The sequence below is a fragment of the Cariama cristata genome, unplaced genomic scaffold (assembly GCF_000690535.1).
Source record: "Cariama cristata isolate BGI_N322 unplaced genomic scaffold, ASM69053v1 scaffold8448, whole genome shotgun sequence".
Lineage (NCBI taxonomy): Eukaryota > Metazoa > Chordata > Aves > Cariamiformes > Cariamidae > Cariama > Cariama cristata.
The window spans coordinates 14,832-33,667 of NW_009629379.1; the positions used below are offsets into that span (position 1 = coordinate 14,832).

Genomic DNA, 18,836 nt, shown 5'->3' on the forward strand with positions numbered 1-18,836 from the left:
GTCACTAAGAAATGCTTCTGGAGTTGAATGGGAACAGATGCTGCTAAATGTTCTCCTTAGGACAATTTTGTTAGTTACTGGCCTCCTCAGGAAGGTGTAAAGCAAAGGACTGGGTGCTACAGTCGGCTTCAGTCTGCATCAGATCTCACGACCTCTTGCAGTTGCTGATACATGTGGGGTTTTGTGGAGGGGTTGGGTATTTTTGTTGTTGGGGTTTTTTGGGTTTTTTTGTTGGCTTTCAGTTTTTGGGGTTTGTGTTTTGGTTGGTTTGTTTGGGTTTTTTAAGTCCCAAGTGTTATTTTCAGAACCACAAGTACTCCATCTTGACTGGATGTCTTTACTTATGAGAATTAAAGGGCAGCTAGTTCAGTTCTCCCTTATAAAAGTTTGGGTTTTTTTCCAAGAAAGTTTGAGGTTTTACTCCTAGAATCAAAACTTGCAAAAGTTAATCAACAAGGATTGAGAGTCCTGGTGGTCAAGTTGGATGTGAAGCAGCAGTGTGGCCTTGCAGCAGAGACACCCCTGTGCTGGGCTGTCTTAGCAAGAGTGTGGCTGGTGGGGTGGGCACTGTTACGATCCTCTCTCTTCTGCCCTTGTAAGACCACAACTGGATACTGTGTCCAGTCTGGGGCTCACCCGTGCAAGAAGGACACTGGACTGAGTCCTACAGAGGCTTCCAGAATGGTTGTGGGCTGGAGAACGGGATGTCCAAGGAGAGGTTGAGAGTGCTGGGTCTGATCAGCCTGGAGAAGAGAAAAGGAAGATCTTACTGGTGTGTGCAGCTGCCTTGTGGGAGGTTATAAAGAAGGTGGTCCAGACTATTTTCAATACTTTTTTTTTTAAAAGCCAGGACAGCAGTTAGATATTAGAAAAATTTGCCCGGAGAGGAAGTGATGGGATGTCAGAACTCAACTGGGCAGGTTCCTGCGTAGCCTGGTTTAACTGGGTCTACTCTGAGCAGGAAATTAAGCTGGATGACCCCAGAGATCCCTTCCAACTCAAAGTAGGTTTCTAATATTCTGCTTAAACCTTTGACAATCACAGGTTCTGTCATGGCAATTCCTCGTTGAGATACCTTGTGACGTACAGTTCCTCATGTTACTTAGATCTCCTATTATTTATTCTTTGAATAAGTCTTTTCTGGACCGGTACTTAAAGACAGATTACTTTTCTTACCCACATTTTTTGCTCTGAAGTTTACAGATGTCCCTCCCTGCTTACTGTGGGCTCTTTGCTGGAATATTTTGTGTTTTCAGGGATATAGCAGGGATAATTGCTCTTCCCTTTGTTTTCTCAGAAGGGATACGTGTGTCTGTGACATGTGCATTTCCAGTCATAGAGGCTAGAAGATTCAGAGCTTGCGAACGCGACACGCAAACACCTACAATGTGAAATCTGTAGAGAATTCCTATTATTGTATAGTAAGTAATTTTTATTATTTACTTATTTAATTTTAGAAGATGCATACATTTGTCAGATTTGGACTACTTGTAAGGCAGGGGAGGGAACCAGTTTTAGACTGTATCCTTTTGTCATAGCTACATTCCATTTTCCTGAAAAATTACTTTGCTCAGGATATAAAAGGGTTTGCTTTGTTCCCTTTACTGCTCATTTATGTAAACATCTGATGTTAAAAACGTTTCCTCTCTTTTCAACATAGGTAAATAGCAAGAAACAAAAAATGGACACTCAATTATTTTCCCCATTATTAGGAGCAATTACTAGTACGCCACCTCCGCTAGAATCTTCCCATCTGTATAGTGACTGGTCAGCATGTGGAGAGGATATGAGCTCAAAAACTTCTTTTCAAGACTGCACAAAGAAACGGTATGAGCGTTCTTGATATAATCTTACAGTGATGTTCTGGAACACTGAAATTATTATGGAGTAGAACAAACGAGATTCTGGATCTTTTTAAGAAGAGTTTATGGGATAACTAGAAACTCAGTATATTTTCTTTGCTGTGTAATAGTTATTATAGAGGTTGTGAAAAAGGTAGGGGGTCGGTGTGTGTATAGATGTGTGTGTTTACATGTAAAAACATTTAAAATTTGGAAGGAGTACTGTATTTAGGAAATGAAATGAGAAACTGCCATATGTAATTAAAAACTCCTTAAGGAAAAACACCAATCTCCTTCTGTGCCTCCTGTCCCTCAGTACCATAGCTCATAATGATCCTGCTTGATAATGTAGAGTATTTCCTGGAACATGAACAATGCAGAGAGTGTGAGACACAGGTCAAGTGTAAGTGGTACTTCTGCCGCTGAAGGCATAAATACGTGTACAGCTACTCTTGAAAATATGCCAGCCTACTGTCTTATTGTGCCCTTGATATAATGCACTCCTAGTTTAATTTCATATTTTAAAAAAAAAGTAATTTTGCATTTTTGGATGCTGTATGAATGCAAAGGGTCTTTGTTACTTGAATCATGAAACATTTTTATTCCTCTGGAGAAATCCACTCTGCCCAAGTCTTGACTATTTCAGGCACTTCTGATCATCCAATTTTAATAATGCAGTAGAATTATTAAAGGTACATAAAATGACAGAGAGGCTGGACAGAGGTTTGAAGGCTTCCATGTCAATGGAGAGTAAATAAAATTCCTCTTTGATTTTGATAAGTCAGCTCTGCAGAGGAATGATTTCTATAAAATAATGAATAATATGAGGATTGCAAGGAACAGGGAATGATTATAGAAACTAGGGGATATCCACTGAAATAACTGGTTCTCTCCTTCATATTCTCCATTACATGGCTTGTGTACAGCAATTGAAATTGTAAGGTTCAAACTATTCCAGCCTTAGAAATGCATAAATAATTATTTCGTGTTAGGCTTCCCACTCTCTTCTTTCCATCTTAATGCCAAGTGCTGGCAAGGTAATATTGCCTTTTTGGAGGGTGGCTGGTACAGACTGGCACAGCAGCTTTTGACACTGTGATGATGCTGTTAGCATTTCTAATATCAATCTCACTGCATTTTTTTGACTTGCCTAATAAGAAAGAAGAAATTTGAGGTGGGGAGAAAGGGGAGTCTAATGGTTTACGAGATGCTGAAAGGTAACAGTTAAGGAAGATACATGCATTGCAAAGAACCTACATACCATTTTTGTTTTGGGTTTTTTTTGCTAGTCTTCCCTGGGAAGTGTCAGAGAGATGCTTAATAATTTTTTTTTTAATACAAGATCTTCTAGCTTTAGTATTTGCTGTAAGTGCTAAGTTTAAGCTCCGAGTGGCAATCTACTAATTAAAATATACAATCTCTTCTTAAAAGCAGCCTTTAGATTATTACAAGGTAGGAAATGCAAGGTAGATTTTTAAAAAGAAAAATTATTCAAGGAATTAAACAACTAAGTGGTACTTGTCTGTTAATGATAATCCATGCCTGCACCCATTCTGAGACTGCAGCTGTGCAATATTTCTTGAGGTTATAAAAACTTTGGTGTGTTTTTTTCTTGTAATATTTTAGCGTGCTTTGTGCCTAGCTGTATTAAGTGCAGTATGCCTGTATCATTTTAGTTCCTCTAAGCTGCTCCATGAGAGCAACTAATCCATCACTGGAGATGTTTTTGCAGTGTAACTTTACTTAGCTTTTGTCCTTTTAATTCTCAAATTTTTGGCCATTGAAATTATACCACAATAAATTCTAGGAACCTCAGTACCTCAAACCTATGTATAGGCCTTTCAATAGACCAATATTCTGATGAACCATGAACCTCTCTTGAGAAATGCCCATTTGAAAATCCATCTTTGTTCAGTACTGGGTTAGATGAAGTTATTGGCACCTTTAAACAATCCAGGCATATTCTCAAATGCAGTATCTCCTCAAAGGAAGGACAATAGTTCCATCTAATTTCTGTCCTCAAAGGCTACGGACATGTCCCCAACTTCAGTTCTAGAGTTAAACACAACAGCTGGAACAAGACACAGATGTGGCAAAGGTACCATTTCTGTTTGGCTATTGCTCTTTCATCTTCTGCCGCCCTCCTTCTCCCACCAGTACCTTGGAAGTTTTGCCAAGGAGCTGTAGGTCTTAGTTCTTCTGTCCTATTCCTTCCTTATTCTTTGTCTGCAGGGGCAGGCTTGCTCACTGCCACAAATGTGGTGTCAGACTGGATGTCCATATTCTATTTGGTATAGTTGCAAGCAATTTGGTATGGTTTTAACCAGAAGAGATAATAGCTGCACACCTTGGACTTGAGAAAACTTGAATGCCTGTTACACTGCGGTTTTGTTTTTAACTTCAGTTGTCCCTGTTGTTGATGGAGGATACTTTGTTTGGAGACCAGAAGACAAGAACATAGTTGACTTCCTTTCCATGTATGTCAGTGTGTTTCATGGGAAGTATCTTTCTTTCACAATGGATCAGGATTTTACCATACAAAATGCTTCCTGTTGTGTTACGTTACCAAGAATTTTCAGATTGCTGATAGTGAACAGTACTGGCTTGAAACACAAGACGGGGAGGTGTTTCTAGTCCCTTGTTTGAACAAGTGACTGCAGTCAGAAATAGAATTTGTCAAGGATTCAGGTTGTCCTGCCTCAAATTGCATTGTGGTGCTTCTGGTGTGTGTACCAGAAAGAACAGCTGAACATTTCATCTAACTTCCATCTAGTCTGTAAAATTTGTTTGGAGAATTTCAGACTCGCTGCTGTCCTCTGCTTGTTCTTTCCCAGGATTTTTTTTTTATAGTCCACCCACCTGTCCTGTTTGCCTTTCTAAAATGGCCAGTAATTTTATTTTTAATTTCCATTCCACATTGTAAATTGTTCTCCCTTGCCAAAAATCATCATCCAGACACAAGCTTTCATCTGTGATCTCCAGTTGGTTGCATTAATTGGAAGTAAATAGGCTTCTTAAAAAAAAAAAAAGTTTGCTATCTGACAAAGACACGGAAGACATCTGGTTATCAAAGATCAGTTACAGTTCTACATTCATAAAACATTTTCAAGAATTTTTCCACTTAATATATTTCCTAAACAAAATCACATAGTCCAGATTCTTTACAGAGCAACCTGAATGGTCATGAGGTAAATAATAGAGGTAGTCAGAAGTCAAAATGTGGCTAGTAAGGCATAAGCGGCTAATTTTCAGTGTGGCAAGAGATTAACAAGGTGATAGTCTTAATAGTTTATCCCATATTTTTATAGTCTTTGTTAATTGGCAAAAATCAGTGTGAGTAATTATATGGCAGTGTTAGCAGATGATGTAGTTGTTTGGATAAGCTGACAGCAAAGAAGACTGAGAGATCTTCAGGGACACTGAAACAAATCAGCTGAATGAGAATAGGATGATTGAAATTTATTGAAGCAAGACAATGCATGTTAGAAAAATAACAGTGTAATGTTTTAATTAACTTCTGAGTCAGAGTTAGGTGTCGTTACAGACAGCTCTGTAAAGATCTCATTTTACGCCTGAAGTAAAAGATAAAAGTTGAGCTTGTGTAAGAGTAGTGATGGTTGAACACCTTTGGTATTTATCAGGAATATTTAATGAAGTTTTAACCAACTCCTTTCTAAAAGGGGAATAAAAAATGATTCAACTTAAGTTAATTTTTTTGAGTTTGAAATAATAGTTCCTGAATTATGGAAGTAGATACATTCAAATCCTCAAGATTTTGAGACTGATCAGATTTAGCCTCTAAAGGAGGCAGTCAAAATTTGAAGAAATGTCTATAAAATAATTATGTTGATTGAAAAGAGAGGAAAATCTTTTGCTGCTCCTGTCCCTTCACATAACAGCTTGTGAAGTCTCTCGTGAAGCAAGAAGTTAGGAAAATTGTTCTACTTCATTTAGGTTATAGAATTCATGAATGCAGAAAGAGATTTCTGTGTATGGGTGCTGAGAATACATTAAATTCAGAACACTTAGCAGATGCTGCTAAAATAAATTAGAAATTTAATGCTTTACTTTTCCTTTTGCCTGATTTGTTTAGGAGAATTTTATTTATCTATGCACTTTTTTTTTTTTTCAGGGCACCAATAAATCTTTCCTATTCTGGCAATGGCCCTGATATGTTTGGGCTAGTGTCAAGCATTTTAGAGGAGCCAAGCAAGCCAGAACCAGTTACAGATTGGTAAGTTTGTTCTAAAAGTTCTTATATGTTGCGTATTGTTTTTTATGTCCTTTGTCACATAGATATACACATTTTTAATTATTTACTGGAGTTGAGTAACAAAGGTCTTATAAATCCCTTTGAAACGTAGAGGTGTTTTTCTGTACTTTAACTGCCAGTAAAAAAAGAAAAAAGAAACAAACTGTTAGAAATGCAAATTTTCTAAAGTCTTCCATCAGCCTACAGCATTTGGGGGGGTGGGAAAAAAGATCTCATTTTAACCAGTAGGGAGTTGACTGAATACAGTTGAATCTAAAATATTTAATAAATCCAAATAAACTCTGACGTTCTGCATATACATATTATAAACATTAGAGAACAGCATGGGTCATCAGATTTCACATAGCATTTACTCAGCTGCAGTGGGAATATTTCCTCCCCCTCAGTCCCCTTGTATTTTGGAGGAGGGCTGTTTATGGCTAGCCAAGAATGTAACAAGGAAAACCTGTATAAGGGGGGGAACAACCAGGATATGTGAATTGTTTTAATGTAAACAATGTTTTAAATGATTACAGGAGGTTTGTTTAACTTTTTTACAGGAATTCTCTTTCAAGATTGTTTCCACCTATGTGGGCATCTGATCTTGGAAGCAATGGTGAATTCTCAGGGCTCTCATCTAAGCACTCTGTTGAAAGTAAGGATTTTTCAGACCTGATGGGCACACAGAACTACTATCAGGAACACTTGCAAAAATCTCATGATGTGGAGGTGTTACACAGAGGTTTGGAAGATCTTCATCTCATAGAGTCTTGGCTTTCTCCATCTGGCCCTTGCACTCCGCCTGATAGTATTCTGAAGAACAGTTATCCTGAAAATTCCTCTTTGGAAAATAATAATACAATTCACCAAGAAGGGTTTTTATTTCAAAACATAGACTATAATCAGCATTTGTGCAGTTATGACCACATGAGGTTAAATGGAGACTATGAAAAAATCAGTTCCAATTTTAGCACTTTTTCTTCTCAGAACAGAATGAAAGAAGGCACTGGCATTCCGAAAGAGTATTGGAAAACTGGAAGAGCAAGAGGCAAATCTCTGAAAAATGATGTTCAAGAACAAACTAAGTATTCCCCTGATCTTTCCAACCAGCCTGTTGATGACTCTTGGGATAAAGTGTCCCAGGACAACCACTTGTTTTCCAAAAGATATGAAAACTTCACAGCTGCTCATAAATCGCAGTCTTCTGTTCATCCATCGCTATATTTCTTCAATCAACCCTCTAAAGAAAATAATTTTTCTGGAGGGACAAACAGAAAACCACAGGAAACCCATGTGCCAAATGGTCATCATAGCTTTACTTTGGGGGATGCTTTTAATAATAATGAATGTAAAATCCATATTAGTCCTAAAGACTGCTCTTATAAAGTATCTGAATATGATTTATCTGTAAAAAATGTTATCCAAAATGGGAGTTATGGACGTTCGTGGCTGGATGGGAAAACTGCAAGTCCGACAGCTGCATCGGATATCATATATGGAGAGCAAGTGGTAACAAGTCCGCAGTCGTCTTCAGGGGTTTCAACCATGTCTGGAGGTTCTCCCACCCATCAGTCTATAACACAGTCCTCTTACTACTCACAGACCTTACCTGTCATCCCTTCAAGGAAAGATGGAAGGTTACAAATATCAAACGGTGTTTCTAATAATTTGGGACTTTCTAATTTCATCTCAGAAAATCAGAAGCAAATTAAACCCATTGGACGATCACAGCATGATTCATCGACTAATAAGGAGGGGCAATACCATAAATTCCCTATTAATTTTTCATCTGACTGGTTAATGCAGCAGAATGCTGTAAGTGAAGACCCTGAAAAATACCACAGATTTCAAAAAAAGCAAACCCAAGAAAATAACAATAAAGATGATAGAAGAGGCAGAAGGAATTGGATTCCTCATTTTGGGTATACAGCCCCAAACCATCAGCAGTTCAATATGTTCCGAAAAAAGCACGAACAAAATGGTGGTAGCATGTCAGATTTCATCAATCCTTCTTTTCTTCCTTCTTTCCCCTTAATGTCTGATTTTAAGCAAAATCCCAGCTTTCCTCCATTTAATCACCATCTGTTTTCATCAACAAATAATTTCAACTTTCCTCCGTCACCATTTCCATTCTCAGAACTTGTTGATCTTTTTCATTATGATGACTTTAACCACTTGAATCCCTTCCTCAACGATCTGTTTTGCGGGGATATAGCTGCACCGTGCTTTGCCTTTCCAACGCCATTTAACAAGTACAGACCTCCGAGAAATCGCAGCGGACCTGCTAATGAGCTTCATATCCGACTGGAGGAGTGTTGTGAGCAGTGGAGAGCTTTGGAGAAAGAGAGAAAGAAGGTAAAACACAACTGACAATTTCCTATCAAAACTGCTGATCGCATGAAATGATTTATAGACAGTAGATGCTCCTGGTCGTCAGTCCTTTTGAGGAGGCGAGAATTCTGCTGTCACGTTGTTAGTTTTAAATACCTAGAATGCCATCTACAACATCTGCTTTGAATATAGTGCTTGTATTGTGTGGCATGACTGGTTTTAAATCGTGTGTGGCTTTGAGCTTCAGTTTCTAAATCTCTTTCCCCTTAGGGCTGCTAACAACATTTCTCTCTGTTACCGTACAATATTTGCTACAACAAATGTGGTAACAATGTCACTGGCCAAAGCACTGAATTATTGTTAGTTTGGGTGTTTTTCATTTACATGGTTGATAAAAGTTTATTAGCTGATTGTAATTAATTCAGTAGGCCTTTGTTATGACTCTGAAGCTGCCAGCCATATATGGTGATATAGCAGGGCTCTCACTAGCACAGGTGGTTCTTAAAGTATTGGTATTTTATGCACCTTGATGCTCTAAATGTTCGTATTGCACAGTTTGGTTAGATTAATCTCTTCTCTTTTCTTGTCCCATACTCCTCTCTCTCTTCCCTGCACGGTCATTTAAGGAGAGAAACTTTCGTGGGGTTTTTTGGTTTTTACTTCTGTTGGTTGTTTGGTTTGGTTTGGTTGGTTTTTACTGTCAGTGATATAGTGATGTCTTTCCCTTTTTCTTTTTGTTTCTTATTTTACCAAATCTTTGATTTAGTAAAAAGAAAGTAAGTAATCCTGGGCACCCTGTATATGGCTGTAAAGAAAACCTACAGTGTTTTAAATGCGTGTGACTTCTCCCAAAGGAAGTTTCCATTTATACTCTTCTTGTTACAGTCCCTTTCGTGCCTCACACTCTCTTGCAGAGAACTGTTGTCAGGGAGGGATCACACTACTGATGAATGTATTACACTTGGGAATGAAAGCTCTGCACCCAAAAGGAGCAGGAAATTCTTTCCCGAGAAGAGCCGAATCTCTGAACTCCATGCCAGGTCTTGGAAACTAGATTGCCAATAATCCATGGTCCTAATGGTACACTTGAGTGCCTCTTTACTTCTTCCATCTTGGAGAAGATTCCTGGTTATTGCATAAAGAGACGAGTACCTCACCAAACTAGATCTCTGGACAGCACCTTTTTCTTTCCAGAATCAATTGTGAGACCTTGCTAATAGCCTGTTGGAAGTGTAAGTAGAATGGCCTCTATTGTTTGCTCACTGATGCCTTTAAAAAGGACTCCTTTCTGCCCCTCCAGTCTTCTAGGAGTTCTCTACAAGTGAGAAAGGGTGAGGATGATTCTTGCTCCAGGGTGTCTGAGACAACGGTGTTTTCAGAGACTCTTCTGCTTTCTGGTGTGGCAAAGAGGGCTGTTCAAACCTGCTCATGCAGGATTTGGGTCAATTAAATCATTTGGGAAGACTGAATCAGTTTTTATCTCATACTGTATGGTTTTTATGTTTTCATCATTAAAGAAGGATTGTTTCTCCTCATATTATGTTCTTAATAATCAAAGGGATTTAATTCACTAGCTCGATCTGGTCCATTCTAAGTGATCCAATTTTATCCTAGTGATCTACTCAGGCTTTCTCAGTCCTTGATTTTTGTGGTTACAGACTACACCTGCAGATAGCTTCGAGTATAAACTGTTCTCAGTCCCACAAGCCAGCTGCCATAGCATGGCTCACATTCCTACAACCAAAACACTTATTCCTCAAAAGGGGACGACTGCATCCCGACTGCCTGATGGAATATGCCTGGACTGCGTTAATCCATGTTTGTAGGTACAGTCTGGGAGAATGCTATAGCTCACCTGTACATACATCCATAGGAAGGGACTTTTTTTTTGACATCTCACCCTTTGATATTCTTGCCCTACATTAATTTTGTAAGAGTGTGGACAGAAACTACCCCCAGCAGTACTTGCATTTAATTCTGTCTGGCTTGTCTAATCAGCCCTTTCAGCTCTCAAACTTGTTCATTGTGACTGCTTTGGAGGTCTTGGTGACCGTGAGCTTAAGTGTATCCTTTTATAAATCTCACTTTTCCAGGGATCTCGCAGTTAAAAAATTTCTAACAATTGTCTGTTTGGAATTGCCTGCAATATTAAACATGCATATAGATTAGTACTGTGAATTGCTTATTAGTTGTAATTCTTAAATACCTGGTGTCGTTATATGAAGTAATGACCCTTTCTCAGTCCATTTTTTTCTGAATGTCCTTCAGGCTTCCGAGATGAATGCAAATGGAGTCAGTCAGCTCTAGTAATTCATGTTAGATGAGGGCAGAGACTAAATAATATGGATATGTCACTTAAAGCAAAAAGAAAAAGCCTCCAGCACATGTTTTCAGTACCAATGTGCATAGTATGAATGTGGACTTATTGTTGCCTTGAACTGCAGTGTGTCTCCCCTAAGTCCATTGCACAGTAAAGAAAGAACGAGATAGAGAATCAGCTGCTAGTTGTGTCTGTTTTTTTTTTTTTATTCCAAGTGTAAGAAGTTCCTATCCAAACCTATTTTTGGTGATGTTTAGTCACTGCCTGCATTGTATAGTGGTTTGACCAGTTCCTTTCTCAATGGGGAGTTTGGCAGCTGTGTTGATGACTTTTTCAGAGCTGATACCAGTTTATGTTAAATCTGGCTTATTCCCGATGCACTTCAGATACATCTTATGCTGGTGTGATCACCTGTTTCTTTTGTTAGTAATCATAATACGTGACACTTGAGAGACGCGGTGGGAGGCACACAGTTTAAATTCCCAGAGTACTGTACAAGAATGTCTTTGCCTAGGTCTGTATCCAAAATTGGTTAAAATAAAGTTGTACTGCTTTGTTTCTAATTGTTGCCGCTGAGCACTGTATGCTGAGGTAGAGCTGAATTAGAGAAGTATTTTTATTCTTACAGCAACTGGTTGTACATCTAGACAGATATTTGGGAATGTTTTTCTGTAAATGCTGTCAGAAAGAACTTCTTCACTGTAAGAGTTGTTAGGCATTGGAACAGGCTCCCTAGGGAGGTGGTGGAGTCATTGTCCCTGGAGATGTTCAAAAAATGTTTAGATGTGGCGCTTTGAGACATGGTTTAGTGGACAGGGTGGCATCAGGTATACAGTTGGACTTGATGATCTTTGAGGTCTCTTCCAACCATAATGATTCTAAGTGAAGGTAGGAAGCACACTTCTAATGTATTTGGAAATTCTAAACAGCCTCAAAAATATGGCTTGTAATTATTGTACTAATTTCAAACATTTACAATGGCTATTTATTTCCCCTCCAGACTGAGGCTGACCTTGCAAGAAACTTTCCAGGAAAACGTGTATCCAGCTCAAATAACACTCCTGTGTCCCGACTTCCTGCTAACCCATCCCGAGTTGATCGTTTGATTGTCGACCAGTTACGAGAACAAGCCAGGGTAAGCTTTCTTGAGCTGTAATTCTTGCATTTCTTTTCGATTTTGTGTTTGTTTGTTTAATGGAGACTTAAAAATACTTAGTGATGATTTTGGTGTTTTCAATGTTGTCCGGCAGGTGCTCACATTAATAGGAAAAATGGAAAGGCTTCGTGGTACCCCTGTACACGGTAACATATCCGCAACATTGGAACACCACATGGAAGCCATTCACGTAACACAGGCAAGGCGTAAGGATGAGATTATTAATGCTGCTAATCCACAGAGACAAGGAGCGTCACGTTATAATAATGAGAAAGGTAACTGCTTTCCATTCCTGTTTTAAAAGCTTTTGTAAAGATTTAATTGTGAAAATATGCCGGTTTAATATGCAGATTTGAAATACTCAGCAATTATTGTAGCTTCAGGAAAAAAAAGTTTGTAAATCTAAACCTGTCACTTTTAAAAAAGACTTTAAATTACTCTAACAGATCTTTCTTATTTTCTGTTTTTCTGTTACTAGTTTAAACACTTTGAAACGTTTTCCTTTTGACTAAGTAAAACCTGTTCAGTGATATTATATAACCATAAGTAGTTGTCCTAAAAGTAAAAAAGGGCTTTTTTTTAAAACAAGTTGAAATTCTTTTTTTAGTGGTATTGCTAGTCTTTCTTTTCTCTTCAGCTTATAAAATGAAAAAAAGTGTTGGTGCCATGTTAATCGATTGTGTGTCTACCTTATCTAAATCAAAAAAAAATCCAGAAATTACATTTCACAATTCCCAACTTCCATTGAAGTAAAGCCAGGATAATTTGTAGCAGCACTTTGTACTTCTGTAGAAGTAATGCAAAACTAGGACAAATTGCATTCTCTTCTGCTAGCATAGTGTAAGTGATAACTTGCTATTCAGTATAATCACCATACAGCTGATACATGTAGGAATTTGAGGGTTGGAGGTAAAGATCATAGTATTTTTCTTCAGAAAATACTGGTGTCTCAGAAGACGATTTCCAAAGAGGAATGCTCTCCCCCTGCCTTGCCCCCATCCTGTTTTGGAGCCTTACTCAGCACTGTCCTATGTTGTCTTATTTCTGCAGTGAAGCTGCCTTCTTTGGTGTGATTTCTTTGGCTTCCAGCAATGTGGATGGGATAGTTTGTCCTTGTAAGAAGGGAAAGATAAACTGTAAAGAGAATCAAAATGTTTTGTCTTCAAGTTGTGTCAAGCATGATGACATATCCTTAAAAGTAATAGTTCTGTATGCAAACCAACTTCTAAAATTACTCCTAAAATTATGTAATTTGACATTAGCCCCGCACATAAGCCAGGAAGCAGGTAGTCATCATCTCACCAAAAAAAAAAAAAAAAATCCTACAAACTGTGGTTTTGATAATGCTTTATAATAAGGGTATATGGAAACATTATTTGTAGACTCATTATGGTTGGAAGAGATCTCAAAGATGATCAAGTCCAACAGTATACCCAATGCCACCATGCCCGCTAAACCCACTAAACCATGTCTCGAAGCACCACATCTCAATGTTTTTTGAACACCTCCAGGGATGGTGAGTCCACCACCTCTCTGGGGAGCCCGTTCCAATGCCTAATGACTCTAACAGCGAAGAAGTTCTTCCTTGAACCATCTTGTATCATACTTGTAGTTAGAAAAATTGCAATTAGTCTTTTGTGGTTAATGGTAACATCTGCAGTGTAGTTACGTTTCTGAAGAAGAGCTGTGCTGCTGTTGGGTGTCTAAGCACAACCTACATCACATATAGGAAAACCTTTAGCGTGTTTTTCACTGTGAAATACGTGTTTCTTTGCGTTCTACTGGTGGTAGTTGTATATCCAAAGGTCGACAGACAGCCTTTTCTCACTGTGAGGCTGGGTGGTTATCAGTGCTGCTGCAAGGAAGACAGAGGAGGAAAAAAGTTATTGCATCAAGCTCATCTGGCTGGATGGGAGTAGGCAGTTTTACTAATCGTACTTGTTGAATATCACTGTATAGTCCCCTCTAATAACATGAATGAAATGGGCTTAATTATTGTATTGCAGGCGTGTGATGGTTGTGCCACTGAATTTTGGATGCAGTTATGGTTTCTATTAGTGTGAGATGTTATAGCTATCATTTGCAAGAGAAGAATGCTAACTGATGGAATTCAACCAATGCCTTACCAGGGTACAACGTTAACTGTTTCTTGAGCGCGCTTTGCTTATGGTGATGGGTTGAACAAATTGTAATATAGATATTTTTATTTTTTTTTAAAATGTATTAATATTACCAGGCTTTTATACTAGTTTAACCTGTAACATGTTTTCCTGTTGTAGATGTTCTGACTCTGGCAGCTGCCATTAGAGACTTGGCTGCTTCCACACGCAAGGCTCGTACCGCTTTATGGTGTGCGTTACAGATGACTTTGCCAAAAAACTCTTCAAGCGATCCGGTAAAACAAGAAGTTGTTGAAAGGGCATTGCAAGAACTTTGTCCTCCGAACACAAGCACACAAGAAAAAAGCAACATGGAGCATGAAAACAAAGGAAGCAAAAAAGAAAAACCTGAGGAACCCGTGAGGATTCTGGAATAATATCTAATAATAATAGTAATAATAATAATAATAACAAAAGGGAGGCAGAAGGCGGAGGATGGGGAGGAAAGGACAAGATGTCCTGCACAGTACCATGAAATGTGTTTTTGATAGGTTATGAAAAAGCAGAAGGGTTAACATGACTAATCAATGCTGCAGTCCTATTACTGTGATTCTGGTGTTGAGAGACACGTCTTGTAGTAGTGTTAATGCAATTTTAATATTGCTGGTATTGCAATGTCTGCTATGTAAGAATTTTATTATTAAGAGGAACTGAACAATAGCTGAGCATTTCCTTGTGTGCTTATCCAAAGTTATGTATCAGCTGTGAGTCAAGCCATGAACTGAGAAACCAGAGTGTGGTAGAACTTAATTCTCCTTTTTTTTGTTAATGATACAATTTAGCTTACTTAAAACAAAATCTGTTTGAAAGGTATTTAGTAATTGTTTAGGGTTTTTTTTTTTCCACTATTGTATAGTTCTTTTAAGTGCCAAAGTGATCACTAAGTAGCTTGCATCCCATCACTCTGTGCAGAGCAATCCACGCTCCTGTATTATTTTTGTGATGGGGGTCAGGTCATTCAGGTTATCAGTAACAGTTTGACAAGAATAATCGGTGTTTAATGTAGTTTGTGTGAGATGCTTCAGCAGTTGAACTGCCAATTCAGTTTCTGGCTAAACCAATGTAAACCGAGCTTTTCTATAGGATAGTCCATTAAAAATTTTCCATTGAAAAATAAAAAAGGATTTTGTAGATTTGCAGTAAGTACTGCATTGAAGTACACATTAACAGGTGATATAAAATTGTCACTCAGGATTAGAAATTAGATTTATTGATTCCTCAGTGGGTTAAAAAACAGTAAGTATATAACATAGTATGCACTTAATTAAAAAAAATTATTGTTATTAATGTGAGTTCATGGTACTATAATTTTCAGAAACATTCCATATTTATTTTAATGTGTTTATTGAATGTTTATTTAAAATTCTATTTTAGTAATATAAAGTTGGATATTTTGCCAAATCTTCCAAATAATCCGATTTAAAGATTTACTCAGGAAATATATATATTATTATATAAATATACACATGGTATATAGGGATTTTTTGGGGGGAACGGACGTTTGCAAAATATTTACACAAAGCTAACTATATACTAGGTTACCAAAGCTGTTTAACCGATTAATTTTTCGCATGGAAGATTTAATATATTTAATTGCTGTTAACTGTTCTCCATTCTGTGGCTTAGACAATCAGAAGTGTTATGTATCAGTGTGAATGTTCAGGTTGAGAATTAGAAAAGAGTAATTCAAGTTTTGTTCTTAGGGCACTTACAAATATTTTAATGCTTTAACAACTGTCTTACACGATCTCTTAACATGTACTAATAACCGGCTAAGGTTCTTAGCTATCGGTATATTGACGAATGGCTTTGGGGAGCAGTTCTTATTTTAAAAGAGAATTAAGTTGGGGCTATAAGCAAAGTTTGAAAGACAAAAATGAAAACTTTTGTGTTCCATAGTGTTTGATGTTGAATTTGACATTTTGTGGATAAATATATAATTGTTTCCATATATATATGTACTTGCAAAATGTTCCGAATGCAGTTCTGTAGTTTTGGATCTGTGGATGTTTCTAGAGCAGCTGTAGTCTCAATAGTACCATCATTAACTATGAGGCAATAGCTACATAACTCTGTAGAAAAAAAAATACACAAGCCTCACTGTAATCCACTGAATAAAGTTTAAAAAGAAGACTTGATTGAATTCGGAATCTTGGTGTAGCAAGATTCCCGCCCCCCACTCCAAGAAAGTGAATTCAATGTAAAAGAATATTTGCAGCCTTAGCCTGAAAAAACAGGAACAGGTAGTGGAGAGAGTTACTTTAGTGTGAGTGTTTTCTCTGTGTGCACATGCAATTTATTTGCACAAACTAATTTAAAGAAGGTTAAATTTGTACTTGTGAAACTAATTAACTATACTCCACGATTTAAAAAGTGGAGTCTACAGTATTTAGGTTAATGAATAATTTTGGTTTTTAATTATGATTACTATGTTGACAGGAAATCAGAATTTGAAAGTCTTGATCAGCTTTTCTGTTTACAGAACAATCGTAGTCCTGCAGGATTGTTTTGTAGTGGTGAATGTATAGGGCGTAGTAGGTCCTTATTGTATTGCTCGTGTGTTAATTACTATTGTGAAGGAATGTGGTCTTAATCGGTTCGTAATATAGTTAATGTGCCTTTAACAGTCTCATTTTTCAAAAATGGTAAATAGTTGTATGCTGTCTTCTGTTTTCAATTGCAGTTTAAAAATGCATTTTAAAAGGGTTATAGTGTGGCTGCATTTGACTATAGCTAACAATTGGCATACGCTGTTAATGTTGTTCTTGCATACTGTTAGACCGTCCAGTTCTGGGCTCTTTAACAAGCGTAAAGCACCGTAGCTGTGGAGAGTTGCCACGGGTCAAATGTGTTAGTATCAGATTTTCCTTGTCATGCCCCGCAAATTGCAACCAGCCACCCGCTCATATTTCATTTCGCCTTGCTCCATTTTCTTCATAAAAACTCGGGATCTTCATATCAAAATGATTTTGTGCCCATTTCTTTAAATGATTTGATAATGGATGCCATTAGACCTATAAAGATAAAAGTCCTTTCAGAATGCTTCAGTTCTGTTGCTTTATTACACACCCTTTTATATTTCAGGGGAAAACACGCTGTATTTTGTAAAATAACTACCTGGAGTTGCAGCAGCTCTGTTAGTCATAACATTTTTTTTAGCTGCCTGGTGTTTAATTTGGCCACAATGTACAAATTCTATAAGTATTGCACTGAATTTTTGGTACAAAGAAGTGTAAGTATAATGCTTCTGGTTTTAGGGACTAATTATATTCATGTTTTATTGTCTTCAGCGGAAGCAGAGCTAAGGTATTACGTCACGCTTAAGCCAGAAAGGTGGTTTTGTTTTGGAGTTAAGTTTGAATTTTTTTTTTTTAAAAATCTCCAATCTCACCTCCATGCCCCACCCCACCCCCCCAATTTCTGGAGCAATCAGGTAAATTTTAGTTCATTCCCTCCTTCTCCCCCCCCAGCTTTGTTGAGATTTAATTGTTCTATTTTTTTCTGTTTTGATTTAAGCAGTTTAAATTTTTGAATGAAGTGAAGAAGATGGCAGAGTTGTAGGTACTCATGGCAGCAGTGATACTGGATTGCTGCAGTTTAAGAAAACAGGATACTTAAGAGTCCCTTCTCAAGTCCAGATTATTATCAGGATATATGTTTTGATAGTTGGTAGTGAAGCTTTAATGCTTTAAAATCCCAAATTGACAGTCCAATACAACATTTAAGAATTTAAGAGTTGTAATTTAAGAATTACAATTATTTCTCTATTTTCTATAAATAACCAGAGGCTTCTGGTGATTCAACCTTATTGATTCCTAGAAGAGAGGCCAGCATCAGAATAAGAACTTTTTTTCTGATTATAGGTTTGGTATCTCTGCTTTTCTTCTGTATCCACAGGCTCTCTCTGGCAATTAAATTAGTCTGATGGTATCTACATAAACTAAGAAATTGGTATTAGTTTGTCATTATTTTGATTAGAACAGCATACAGGAAGGCTGTCTAGATTCATGATGCTTGTCTTGCTGTGGCCTTTTCGGAAGTGTGTGTAAGATTATTAGTTCCCAAGCTACTGCTGTTGGTTTTTTTTTTTTTTTCTTTCCAGCCTGAATGTTCTTTGCTCTTGGTATTTACCAGCATTACTGATGTTTTTGTCTGTACCTGAATACATATAATTTGGAAATGATTTGCCTTAAAGCTTGGAAGCTGATACTCTAGTCTTCATAATAAATCTCTTATTATTATTCCTGGTAAGTTTTCTCATTGGTGAAGTAAATGGGTAGTAGAAGATGGAGATTATACGAGTGGAAGGTTTTGTTGAGGTACTTGCCTTTTTGGAGAAGTGTGGAGATACTCTAAAAATTTTGCGGAAAGGTTTCGTATGCACTTTTCCAGAAGGCACCATGAGCACAGCTTCCTGGGGATTGTTTGATCTGCTACCCAGGCCTTCTCCCATTCTCTTTGGGGAAATAAAGAAGGAAGGGGGAGCTGGAAGAAGGAAGGAAACACCGAGACACAGCAAACCCTACTTCCAGTGGCCAGGAGCGCTCCTCTTTGTGGCTCCTGTGGTCAGAAGGGTGTGACCCTGAGGAGCCAGGAGTCTTTCTTTGCTTAAACGTGCTGCTCACAGGTTCCATCAGTGTTCAGCTGCTGAGACTTGTGGCTGAGTTGGCTTGTTCTTGTCCTGCTCTGGTAGCCATCCTTCCACCCTTGTATATTTCAATCATATGGAATCAAGCTGTGTACCAGCCTGAGGGGCTAGAAAAGGGCTCAGGAACAG

General features: G+C 37.8%; 1 protein-coding gene across 1 annotated transcript; it reads left to right on the forward strand.

Moving 5' to 3' along the window:
• The first annotated feature begins 1,681 nt into the window (after positions 1–1,681).
• LOC104165490 (uncharacterized protein C17orf104 homolog) lies at positions 1,682–14,436 on the forward strand. The gene is made up of 6 exons (XM_009705136.1): positions 1,682–1,827; positions 5,974–6,075; positions 6,654–8,448; positions 11,745–11,879; positions 11,995–12,175; positions 14,180–14,436. The coding sequence occupies exons 1-6, from the start codon at positions 1,682–1,684 to the stop codon at positions 14,434–14,436; spliced, it is 2,616 nt and encodes an 871-aa protein (XP_009703438.1).
• Positions 14,437–18,836: the final 4,400 nt, after the last annotated feature.

Excerpts from the sequence above, each read along its gene's own strand:
- LOC104165490 (XM_009705136.1), top strand. The coding sequence starts at position 1,682 with ATGGACACTCAATTATTTTCCCCATTATTAGGAGCAATTACTAGTACG. Across the intron at positions 8,449-11,744 it reads TGGAGAAAGAGAGAAAGAAG|ACTGAGGCTGACCTTGCAAG; the intron begins GTAAAACACAAC and ends TTTCCCCTCCAG. Across the intron at positions 11,880-11,994 it reads AGTTACGAGAACAAGCCAGG|GTGCTCACATTAATAGGAAA; the intron begins GTAAGCTTTCTT and ends GTTGTCCGGCAG.